Here is a 12,245-nt window from a genome sequence, read left to right on the forward strand (position 1 = left end):
GAGTTCTAAATGAGGCTCAAACCAGTTAAAGGTAATTCTAAGTCACTTTTGAGAAAGATGAAGGGGTGATTAAATAACAGTACTACACTAGCATTTATGAGACAATCATTATAATACTTATGGAGGGGAGATTAAAAATGGCGGCAGAGTAGGAGGATGCTGCATGGTCATGCTCCCAGGAACAAGCTGGAATTACAACTGAAATATGAGAAGGCTTCCTGAATAATCAACGGAAAACTCACAGGAGAGAACCCTGAAACCCAAGGACCGAAGGTGGAGCCGGCATAGAGACTGGTAGGAGGGGCAGAGACATGACCCACAGAGGGGAACTGAAGTCCCAGAGAGATATCCCAGCCGGTGGTGGAGGGGGGGAAGGTGCCACTGAGAATTCTGGCATCTAATCCCGGAGCTGGGCTTCCCAGCAGAGAGCACCAAACTGAGGAAGGTATCCACATAACATCAAGCTGTGAAAAGCAGTGGGGTGCTGTCTGCCACGGAGTGGCAGCTGAAAGTTCAGGCACCCTCTTAAGGGCCAAGGCACAAACATTCCCTGTGGTGCCACCCACCTTGTGCTCTGGCAGAAGGAGGGTGAAGTGGACTGGAGCTGTGAGAGCAGAAGCCAGCACTGGGGACTCAGGGGACAGAGCTCAGAAGGCAGACACCCCAAGTCTCCTCGGCTCAGTCATTCCCTCACACAGCCACATAGACATCCGCCTTGCCTGGGGGGAAGACAGTTGACACACCCTACTGAAAGACACCTTGCCCTGAGGCCGCTTAAGAAATTAAGAGTAACAATTCGAAGGAGTAGCAGCTGCTTGTGTAGCCTGACCCCATCCAAGGAACAGCAGCCTCCTGGTCACCACACCCTCTGTCTGAGGAACAGCAGCTGTGTGTGAAGCCTCCCCCCACCAGCCAGAGGAGCCACCACAACTGTGAACAGCACCCACCAGGAGAGCTGCTACCAACTGAGGAGCAGCTGCTACCACAACTGCCCGAGGAGCAACTGCAGTCTGAGGAGCCACTGCCACCCAAGGAGCAGTCAATGAACGACTCAACATCTAGATATGGCGGTACAATCAAACATGGGTAGACAAAGAAACCCCCAAAGGAAAGAAAGGAGGACTCGCCAGAAAAGCAGCTAAGTGATACAGAGGCATGCAACATGACAGAAAAAGAATTCAGATTAAGGGTCCTAGAGTGCATAAAACAGATGGAGGAAAAAAATCAACAACTTATGCAAGAAGCAAGAAGAAACAGATGAAACAATCAATAAATTATGTAGGAACCAAGAAGAAATGAAGAGTGATATAGCTGCAATAAAAAACACCATTGAAAGTTTCAACAGTAGACTAGGAGAAGTGGAGGACCGAATTAGCGAATTAGAAGACAGGGAAACAAAACACACCCAAACTGAACAGCAATTGGAGAAAAAATTAAAAGACAGGAGGAGAGCCTAAGGGAGCTATGGGACAACATGAAACGAAACAACATACGAATAATAGGGGTGCCAGAACAACAGAAAGAGGAACAAGGGTTAGAAAACCTATTTGAAGAAATAATATCAGAAAACTTCCCAGAGGTGGGGAAGAAAAAAATCACACAAGCACACAGAGTCCCAAACAAGGTGAACCCAAAAAGACCCACACCAAGACACATCATAATTACCATGGCAAATGTTCAGGACAAAGAGAGAATCTTAAAGGCTGCAAGAGAGAGATTAAAAGTTACATTCAAGGGATCTCCCATTAGATTATCAAATGATTTCTCAACAGAAACACATCAGGCCAGAAAAGAATGGACAGAAATTTACAAAGTGATGCAAAGCAAAGGACTGAATCCAAGAATACTCTATCCAGCAAGGCTATCATTCAAAATTGAAGGGGAAATAAGAAGCTTCACAGACAAAAAAAAGCCAGCAATGCAAGAAATGCTAAAGGAACTGGTGTAAAAAGAAGAAATAAAAAGCTCAGAAAGAAAACAGCCACACAAAAAAAGAAATGGCTACAAACAAGTACCTTTGAATAATAACTTTAAATGTAAACGGATTAAATGCTCCAAACAAAAGAAATCGAGTGGCTGAATGGATAAAAAAACATGACCCATACATTTGCTGTCTACAAGAGACCCACCTCAGAAGAAGGGACTCACACAGACTGAAAGTGAAGGGATGGAAAATTATCTTTCAGGCAAATGGAAATGAAAAAAAAAGCTGGGGTAGCAATACTTATATCGGACAAAACAGACCTCAAAGTGAAGGCCATAACAAGATATAAGGAAGGCCACTTCATAATACTAAAGGGATAAATACAACAAGAAGATATAACCCTGATAAACATATATGAACCCAATGCAGGAGTACCCAAATACATAAAAAAACTCCTGGAAGATAGCAAAGGAGAGATCGACAATACAATCATAGTAGGGGACTTTAATACACCACTGACATCACTGGATAAATCCTCTGGACAAACAATCGGCAAAGAAACAGCAATCCTAAATGACTCACTAGATCAGATGGACTTAATTGACATCTTCAGAACACTTCACCCCTAAGCCACGGAATATACATTCTTCTCAAGGGCTCATGGGACATCTTCAAAAATAGACCACATAATGCCGAAACCGGTTTGGCTCAGTGGATAGAGCTTCGGCCTGCAGACTGAAAGGTCCCAGGTTCAATTCCGGTCAAGGGCATGTACCTGGGTTGCGGGCACATCCCCAGTAGGAGATGTGCAGGAGGCAGCTGATCGATGTTTCTCTCTCATCGATGTTTCTAACTCTCTATCTCTCTCCCTTCCTCTCTGTAAAAACTCAATAAAATATATATTAAAAAAAATTTTTAAAAAATAGACCACATATTGGGTCACAAACAAAGTCTCCCCAAATTCAAGAAGACTGAAATCATACCAAGCATCTTCTCAGATCACAAGGGCATAATATTAGAAATAAACTACAATAAAAACAACCCAAAATACTCAAACACTTAGAAGCTGAACAGCATGTTATTAAATATTGATTGAGTTACCAAAGAGATCAAAGAAGAAATTAAAAACATCCTGGAAACTAATGACAATGAAAACACAACAATCCAAAACCTATGGGACACAATGAAAGCAATCCTGAGAGGGAAGTTTATACCTCTACAGGCCTATCTCAAAAAAACAAGAAAAACTGATAGTAAATCATCTAACTCTACAACTCAAAGAATTAGAAACAGAGCAACAAGAAAAGCCCAGAGTGAGCAGAAGGAAGGAGATAATAAAGATTAGAGCAGAAATAAATGACATAGAGACCAAAAAAACAATACAGAAAATCAATGAAACCAAGAGCTGGTTCTTTGAAAGGATAAACAAGATTGATGAACCTCTAGACAGGCTCACCAAGAAGCAAGAGAGAGGACCCAAATAAACAAAATCAGAAATGATAGAGGCAAAATAACAACAGACCCCACAGAAATACAAATGATTGTTAAAAAATACTATGGACAACTCTACTCCAACAAACTAGACAACTTGGAGGAAATGGACATATTCCTAGAAAAATACAACATTCCAAAACTCAATCAGGAAGAATCTAAAAGTCTCAACAAGCCAATAACCATGGAAGAAATTGAAGCAGTCATCAAAAAGCTTCCAGCAAACAAAAGCCCAGGACCAGACGGCTTCACAGGGGAGTTTTACCAAACATTCAAGGAAGAACTAAAACCTATCCTCCTCAGACTACTACAAAAAATCAAAGAGGAAGGAACACTTCCAAGCTCATTCTATGAAGCCAGCATCACCCTAATACCAAAACCAGGTAAAGACAACACAATGAAAGAGAATTACAGGCAACTATCCCACATGAACATAGATGCCAAAATCCTCAACAAAATCTTAGCAAATCGGATCCAGCAGTACATCAGAAAGATCATACACCATGACCAAGTAGGATTTATCCCAGGGATGCAAGGATGGTACAATATCCGAAAATAAATAAATGTGATATATCACATAAACAAATTGAAAGAAAAAAAACCACAGTCATAAATTGATGCAGAAAAAGCATTTGACAAAATCCAACACCCATTTTTGATAAAAACTCTCAGCAAGGTGGGAATAGAAGGACCATACCTCAACATAATAAAAGCCATATATGACAAACCCACAGCCAACATCATACTCAATGGACAAAAACTAACACCATTTCCCCTAAGAACAGGAACAAGACAGGGATGCCCACTCTCACCACTCCTATTCGATATAGTACTGGAAGTATTAGCCATTGCAATTAGACAAGAAGAAGAAATAAAAGGCATCCAAATTGAAAAAGAAGTAAAACTGTCCTTATTTGCAGATGACATGATATTATACATAAAAAACCCTAAAGACTCCATCAAAAAACTATTAGACTTAATAAATGAATTTGGCAATGTAGCAGGATACAAAATTAACACCAAGAAATCTAAGGCATTTCTATACACCAATAGTGAACTTACAGAAAGAGAGACTAAAAAAACAATCCCATTTACCATCGCACCAAAAAAATTAAGATACCTAGGAATAAACTTAACTAAGGAGGTAAAAGACCTCTACTCAGAAAACTACAGGACGTTGAAAAAAGAGATAGAGGAAGACATAAACAGATGGAAGAACATATCATGTTCTTGGATTGGTAGAATCAACATCATTAAAATGTCCAAACTACCCAAAGCAATCTATAAATTCAACACACTTCCCTTTAAAATACCAATGGCATATTTCACAGGCCTAGAACGAACTCTCCAAAAATTCATCTGGAATAAAAAAAGACCCCGAATAGCTGCAGCAATCCTGAGAAAGAACAAAGTAGGTGGGATCTCAATACCAGATACCAAGCTGTATTACAAAGCCACTGTTCTCAAAACTGCCTGGTACTGGCACAAGAACAGACATATAGATCAATGGAATAGAATAGAGAGCCCAGAAATGGGCCCGAACCAATATGCTCAATTAATATTTGACAAAGGAGGCAAGAACATACAATGGAGTCAAGATAGTCTCTTCAATAAATGTTGTTGGGAAAATTGGATGGATACATACAAGAAAATGAAGCTAGACCAACTTACACCATACACAAAAATAAACTCAAAATGGATAAAGGACTTAAATGTACGACGGGAAATCATAAAAATAGTAGAAGAATCCAAAGGCAACAAAATCTCAGACATATGCTGAAGCAATTTCTTCACCGATACAGCTCCTAGGGCATTGGAAACTAAAGAGAAAATAAACAAATGGACTACATCAAAATAAAAAGCTTCTGCACAGCAAAAGAAACCATCAACAAAACAACGAGAAAACCCACTGCGTGGGAAAACATATTTGCCAATGTTGGATCTGATAAGGGCCTAATCTCCAAAATTTATAGGGAGCTCATACAACTTAACAAAAGGGAGATAAACAATCCAATCAAAAAATGCGCAAAGGACCTAAATAGACACCTTTCAAAAGAGGACATTCAGCCCTGACCGGTTTGGCTCAGTGGATAGAGCGTCGGCCTGCGGACTGAAAGGTCCCAGGTTCGATTCCGGCCAAGGGCATGTACCTTGGTTGCGGGCACATCCCCAGTAGGAGGTGTGCAAGAGGCAGCTGATCGATGTTTCGCTCTCATCGATGTTTCTAACTCTCTATCCCTCTCTCTTCCTCTCTGTGAAAAATCAATAAAATATATTTTTTTTTTTAAAAAAAAGAGGACATTCAGAAAGCCAAGAGACATATGAAAAATTGCTCAAAGTCACTAATCATCCGAGAAAGGCAAATCAAAACAACAATGAGGTACCATCTCACACCTGTCAGAATGGCTTTCATCAACAAATCCACAAACAATAAGTGCTGGAGAGGATGTGGAGAAAAAGGAACACTCGTGCACTGCTGGTGGGAATGCAGACTGGTGCAGCCACTATCGAAGACAGTATGGAGTCGCCTCAAAAAACTAAAAATGGAACTCCCATTTGACCCTGTGATCTCACTTCTAGGCATATATCCCAAGAAACCAGAAACACCAATCAGAAAGGATATATGCACCCCTATGTTCATAGCAGCACAATTCACCATAGCTAAGATCTGGAAACAGCCTAAGTGCCCATCTGTAGATGAATGGATTAGAAAACTGTGGTACATCTACACGATGGAATACTATGCTCCTGTAAAAAAAGAAGGAACTCTTACATTTGCAACAGCATGGATGGAACTGGAGAGCATTATGCTAAGTGAAATAAGCCAGTCAATGAAGGAAAAACACCACATGATCTCACTCACTCATGGATAATAAAGACCATTATAAACTTATGAACAAAAATAGATACAGAGGCAGAGCTGCCTCGAACAGACTCAAACTACAGCGGGAAAGCCAGGGAGGGTTGAGGGGCGGGAGGGGCGGGGCAGGGGGGAGGGGTAAGAGATCAATCAAAGGACTTGTATGCATGCATATATATAAGCATAACCAATGGACATAAGACACTGGGGGGTAGGGGAGGCCGGGGGATTGTTAAGGGTGGGAAAAAAGGAGACATATGTAATACTCTTTGTAATACTTTAAGCAATAAAACAATTAAAAAATAAAATAAAATAAAGGCAAAAAAAAATAAAATACTTATGCAGATCATGTAGAAACATGAAAAAACAAATGCAATCAGCATATTCAAATGAGAGCCACTCTAAGAATTTTTATCAATTTTTTATCAGACTATTGGTGAGTAATTTCTAAAAAAGAAGAAAAATGTATTCATTTAAATAATGCTTTTATTAAAAATATTAGAAATTCCTACTTTGGAATTTTATAAATCATTAAAAACTATTTTAAAATGGTCTTATTTTATGACACATTTAGTCCCATATTTTCATCATATTACCATATTTCAAGTGCTAGACCCTGGAAATACAGAGACTAATTTAACAAAACAAAGGCTTACAATAAAGGATGGGCCAGACTTCATATATTTAGTGGGGCAGGTTGCGTTGGTGGTATAGTGGTGAGCATAGCTGCCTTCCATATATTTAGTGGGGGTGGCAGCACTGTGCAAATCTCCACTTTACTTTTCCCTTTTAAATGACTGGTGATCTACACTCTATCAACATTCTTCAACACTCTGCAGCTCATTTTGCATTCATGTGGATGGATCATATACCTTTTCTGATCAAACACCTATAATGAAGTCTTTCATAATTTGTTTTTTTCATCTTCTATTACTAACTTACACAAACCATACCATTATTAGTCAAAATGTTCTACTGAGCCCTTGCCAGTTTGGCTCAGTGGATAGAGAGCCGGCCTGCAGACTGAAGGGTCCCGGGTTTGATTCCAATCAAGGGCACATGCCCGGGTTGCAGGCTTGATCCCCAGCAGGGTCGTGCAGGAGGCAGCTTATCAATGATTCTCTCATCATTGATATTTCAATCTCTCCCTCTCACCTCCTCTCTCTGAAATCAATAAAAAAACATATTTTTAAAAAATGTTCTAATGATACTTTTCAGATGTAACTTATAATTTTCCAGGAACCCAATAATCTATTCATTTTAGAAATGTCCTACAATATTCGCCTGTGGAACCTTTCAAAGCTCACTAATCTCAAATAGTATCTCTACCAAGGCCCAATCACAAGTAATGTCTCCCTCACCTAAATTCCTGATTATAATCAAGACACTTACCATAGTTGTGTTAAAACAAACAAAATAATCTACTGGACTGTGAGATCTTTGAAGCTAGAAACCAGGTTTCATTCTTTTTATTTTCCAGAGGGAGAGAAAGAGAGAAAGAGAGAGACATCGAATCGGTTGCCTCCTATACACACCCAACCAGGATCAAACCCACAATTTGGTGTATGTGCCCTGACCAGAAATCTGATACCTTTTGGTGTATAGGACAACATTAACCAACTGAGCCACACCAGCCAGGGCTATATATGCATTGATTCTTAAATATTGGTTATCTTAATATACATGCTATTATGTTCAAAATTCATGCTCATTTCTTAAAAATATATTTTTATTGATGTCCGAGAGGGAGAGAGATAGAAACATCGATGAGAGAGAATCATTGATTGGCTGCCTCCTGCACACCCCCTACTGGGGATCGAGCTCGCAACACGGGCATATGCACTTGATCAGAATCGAACCCGGGACCCTATAGTCAGGGCGCAGGGCGATGTTCTACCCACTGAGCCAAACCAGCTAGGGCTCATGCTCCTTTTAATAGACAAACCACTGCACTCATCTTGGACTCTTTGGAAGTATCCTATTTATCAAAATGCTCCTGCAATAACATGTAGACTTTTTTTTTAAGTTTAAAAACTACACTAGCCCTAGCCGGTTTGGCTCATGGATAGAGCATTGGCCTGTGGACTGAAGGGTCCCGGGTTAGATTCCAGCCAAGGACACATGCCCAGGTTGTGGGCTCAATCCCCAGTCGATCCCCAGTCGGAGGGTGTGGAGGAGGTCGATCAATGATTCTCTCTCATCACTGATGTTTCTATCTCTCTCTCTCCCTCTCCCTTCCTCTCTGAAATCAATAAAAATATATTTTAAAAAATAAATAAAAATAAAAACTACACTAAAAAAGGCTGTTAGTCCTTTTTCAGAAATGACTATATTTCAAATTTCTCACCAAAAATCTTTCACCAATTTTGTACTTCATTATCTTGCAAAAAGTCCACTGTCTGTCATCTGCTAGAATTCCCAGTGCTCTGATATATGTCTGAATTCCAATTTATGTCAAATGTTAATTCAGCAAGATTATTTCAGGTTTTAAGGAAATTCTGATCCTTACACAACCTCAAAATGCTTTTGTCATGGGAAAAGACTACATCTTGGCAGTCCTAACTCAGAGGATTGTCATAAGGATCAAATACGATTGTGTACTTGAAAAATCAATAAAAATTCTACAGCAAAACAAGAATTATCTCAACTCAGAATTTCAAATATTTTTTTAAAAAATATTTACTACAATATAATGCCATTAAACTGAACTATTATGTTATTTAGTTATTGTAGTTTATAAAGAGCTCAAAAGGGCAAAAAAAAAAGTGGAAACTGGCAATAAACCAGATCAAAACTAAAAAGCAATCCTAAGTAGACTATTCCTCTTGCAGAAAATCAAATATTTTATTCCTGGAATATTCTTTGTACTGTCCTTTTTTTTCCCCCCCAACCCTGCCAAAGTAAATGAAAGAATATAAAGCTCCTGGCATGGTTACTACAACTTTTTCTTAAAATTGCCACTGGCTTTCAGTAAGAGTCCTACTTTCCCCCCTTATTTATATTACTATTAATAGTATGAATTCACTAACAAAATTTGTTTGTATAGGTTCAAAGCCAAAAGCCTATTATCTGATTTGGTCAGACCTTTCCAGATGATATAATTGTCTCCATCAGAAATGAAAGTAGGGCCCTAACTGATTTGACTCCGTGGATAGAGCTTCAGCCCGCAGGCCCATGGGTCCCAGGTTCAATTCCGGTCAAGGGCACATGCCCAGGTTGCAGGCTGGATCCCTAGTGGGGGGCAAGCAGGAGGCAGCCATCAGTGATTCTCTCTCATCATTATTTCCATCTCCTTCTCCCTCTTCATCTCTGAAATCAATAAAAATATTTTTAAAAAAATGAAAGTAGAGAACTCAGTATTTCTTGAAGAAAAATGATCAAACTAAAAAATTCTATACATCTATTAAGCAAGTTTAGAGATCCTTGTGGTAAAATTCATCCTCGGTTTGGACCCAGTGGTTCTCAACCTTCCTAATGCCGCGACCCTTTAATACAGTTCCTCATGTTGCGGTGACCCCCAATTTCATTGTTACAAATTGAACATAATTAAAGCATAGTGATTAATCACAAAGACAACACGTAATTATATATGTGTTTTCTGATGGTCTTAGGCGACCCACAAAGGGGTCACGACCCACAGGTTGAGAACCGCTGGTTTAGCGCCTATGCTCCTGCCTGGATGTTCACTGCAGGCCCAATTTTCCAGCCTAATACCGATTCTATGAAAATGTAAACCTAAACATAGTTAAGCTGAATGTAAAACACCGAGAAGAATCTCATCCAACAGCTCAACTCGCACCCTTTAAATAGCCAAAGAGCGTTTTGTAGCTGGTAATAAGAGTCAAGGACTGGGAAACAACACTGAACATTTAACACAAACAAAATCTGCAGCTGGACAGGCCGTAAGGAATAAACTCTGAAACAGAATGGCTCAAATACCAGTGGAAGAAAAATTCCAGGGACAATGACACCTAGATTTTCCGATTCACGACAATGAATAACGGGGGGCCTTGGGGCTGCACGAATGGGCCCCAGCACCCCCAAATGCGCCGCAAAGGTGAAGCCGGCACCAGGAGCCAGCGCGCCGCCGGCTCTCAGCTGCCTGCGCCCACAGCGAGGGCTGCACGCACGAATGGGGAGACCTCGAAGATAGGAGATGAGCCCCCTCTTAGGGACTCGCCTCACCCCTCCCTCCTCCCGCTTCCCAGGGGGGCGCCCCCTGGGGACCCTTCCTCAAATGCACGACTGACTCCCGTCCTCCGCTGACCCCTCACTGGAGCGGCCCCCCACCGGGGCGGTCCCCAGATCACCCCTGCAACGCACCAAGCTCTGAGAACCGCCGAGGCCTCTCCGCGCCCGCGCGCCCTCCACCCTCCCGCACCGAAACAGGCCGCTGCAGCGGCCCAGCCCCGGGCGCCCAGCAGCCAGCGCTGAGACCAGGCGCCCGAAGGCCCCGCGCCCCTCCCGGCAGCGACGCCCTCACCTCCAAGGCCTTCACTACGGGCCCCGCCAGCGCGGCCATCGGTCGCCTGCGGCCGCCCCGCCACAGCCCCTTCCTAAGTCCCCTGGCCTCGGAGAGGGGCGGTGTCGGGTCGACCAGGCCGGAAAACCGCTCAGCACCGCAATCCTCGGGATCCCCGCCTCCTGTACTGGCCACTTCCCGCAGCCGCCCGGGCTCCTTCCGGTGGCTCCGCGGCCACCGCAGGCGTCTCGGGCGTCGCGGGAGGGCGTGGGGGGCGGGGCTTCGAGGACTGCCCGCCCCGCCCCGGGGCGTGGCCACGGCGCCTCGGGCCCAGGTGAGGAGACTCAGGCCCGCTCTCACCTCCACCTTTCGTAGCGGTACAGGGACAGTGAACCTGCAGAGCACTACGACCATTAGCAGGTCTTGCTTGGTGCATCACAGAGTCTGCGTTAAGGGTAGCCCCTGAAGAGCCCTCAGGTTTCTGACCTTGTGCAAAGAAATCTTAGACCACTCAACTCAACACTGTTTTCCGTCTTCTCCCAACTTCTCAGGACCTCGATTATCTGAAAGTAATTGTATTTCCTTTTCCACATCTGCATAGTAGAACTTCATCTCTCCCATTTTCCCTTAGGCCAAAATCAAGATAACCAAATAAAATATTTATTGAAACCTTAGTATCTGCTTAGTGCCTAGAGCATTGGAAGAGACCTGCCTTCTAAGTTATGTAACTGTTGAAATTCATTCAATTGATTGATAAGCAAACAATAGAAATTGTTAAATTATTGTTAAATTGTTAAATCAAAATTATTGTTAAAATTTCCAGTTTCAGTCTGTTTGTTACCTCTTTTTTAGTCTCCAAAGTGAGAGCATTGTAGGCAAGAGTTGTGCAAAATGCTCAATCCCCATCAAAAACAAGTAGGTTCATTTTGTTTATGAAAAATATGTACTGTTAGTACTTTTTAAATTTATAAATTTTTATTGATTTCAGAGAGGAAAGGAGAGAGAGCTAGAAACATCAAATAAGAGGGAATCATTGATTGGCTGCCTCCTGCACACCTCCTATTGGGGGTCGAGCCTATAACCCAGGCATGTGCCCTTGACTGGGAATCGAGCCTGGAACCCTTCAATCCACAGGCCAATGCTCTATCCACTGAGTCAAACCAGTTAGGGCTTGTTAGTACTTTTTAAAAATAAATTTTCATGTTTCAATTACACCTGACATACAATATTATATTAGTTTCAGGTGTATACCCTAGTGATTAGACATTATATAACTTACTAAATGATCATCTCCATAAATCTCATACTCATCTGACATCATATATAGTTATTAGAATATTAGAGGCCCAGTGCACAAATTCATGCATGAGTAGGGTCCCTTGGGGTGGCCTGCGGGGATCGGGCCCCAGCTCGCGCCCCCAGCCTCACAGCCCCACAGCCCCGCCTTGCACCCCACCTTGGCCTGGTGCTGCCTCTTCACCTGCTCCACCATCCAGCCACAGTCCTGC

The 12,245-nt window shown here is 42.1% G+C and overlaps 1 protein-coding gene across 3 annotated transcripts in view; it reads right to left on the bottom strand.

Annotated features, from left to right (window-relative positions):
* USP33 (ubiquitin specific peptidase 33) overlaps window positions 1-10,991 on the bottom strand; it is a 75,448-nt gene extending 64,457 nt beyond the window's left edge. For 2 of the 3 annotated variants that reach the window (XM_036349304.1, XM_036349303.1), the window contains exon 1: window positions 10,759-10,990. In XM_036349304.1, coding sequence (XP_036205197.1) covers window positions 10,759-10,797 — 39 coding nt within the window. In that variant the 5' untranslated portion in view covers window positions 10,798-10,990. Of the gene's footprint in view, window positions 1-10,758 lie in introns of all 3 variants that reach the window. The other variant, XR_004974022.1, reaches the window with a different exon arrangement.
* Window positions 10,992-12,245: the final 1,254 nt, after the last annotated feature.

Source organism: Myotis myotis, unplaced genomic scaffold (assembly GCF_014108235.1).
Source record: "Myotis myotis isolate mMyoMyo1 unplaced genomic scaffold, mMyoMyo1.p scaffold_m19_p_2, whole genome shotgun sequence".
NCBI lineage: Eukaryota > Metazoa > Chordata > Mammalia > Chiroptera > Vespertilionidae > Myotis > Myotis myotis.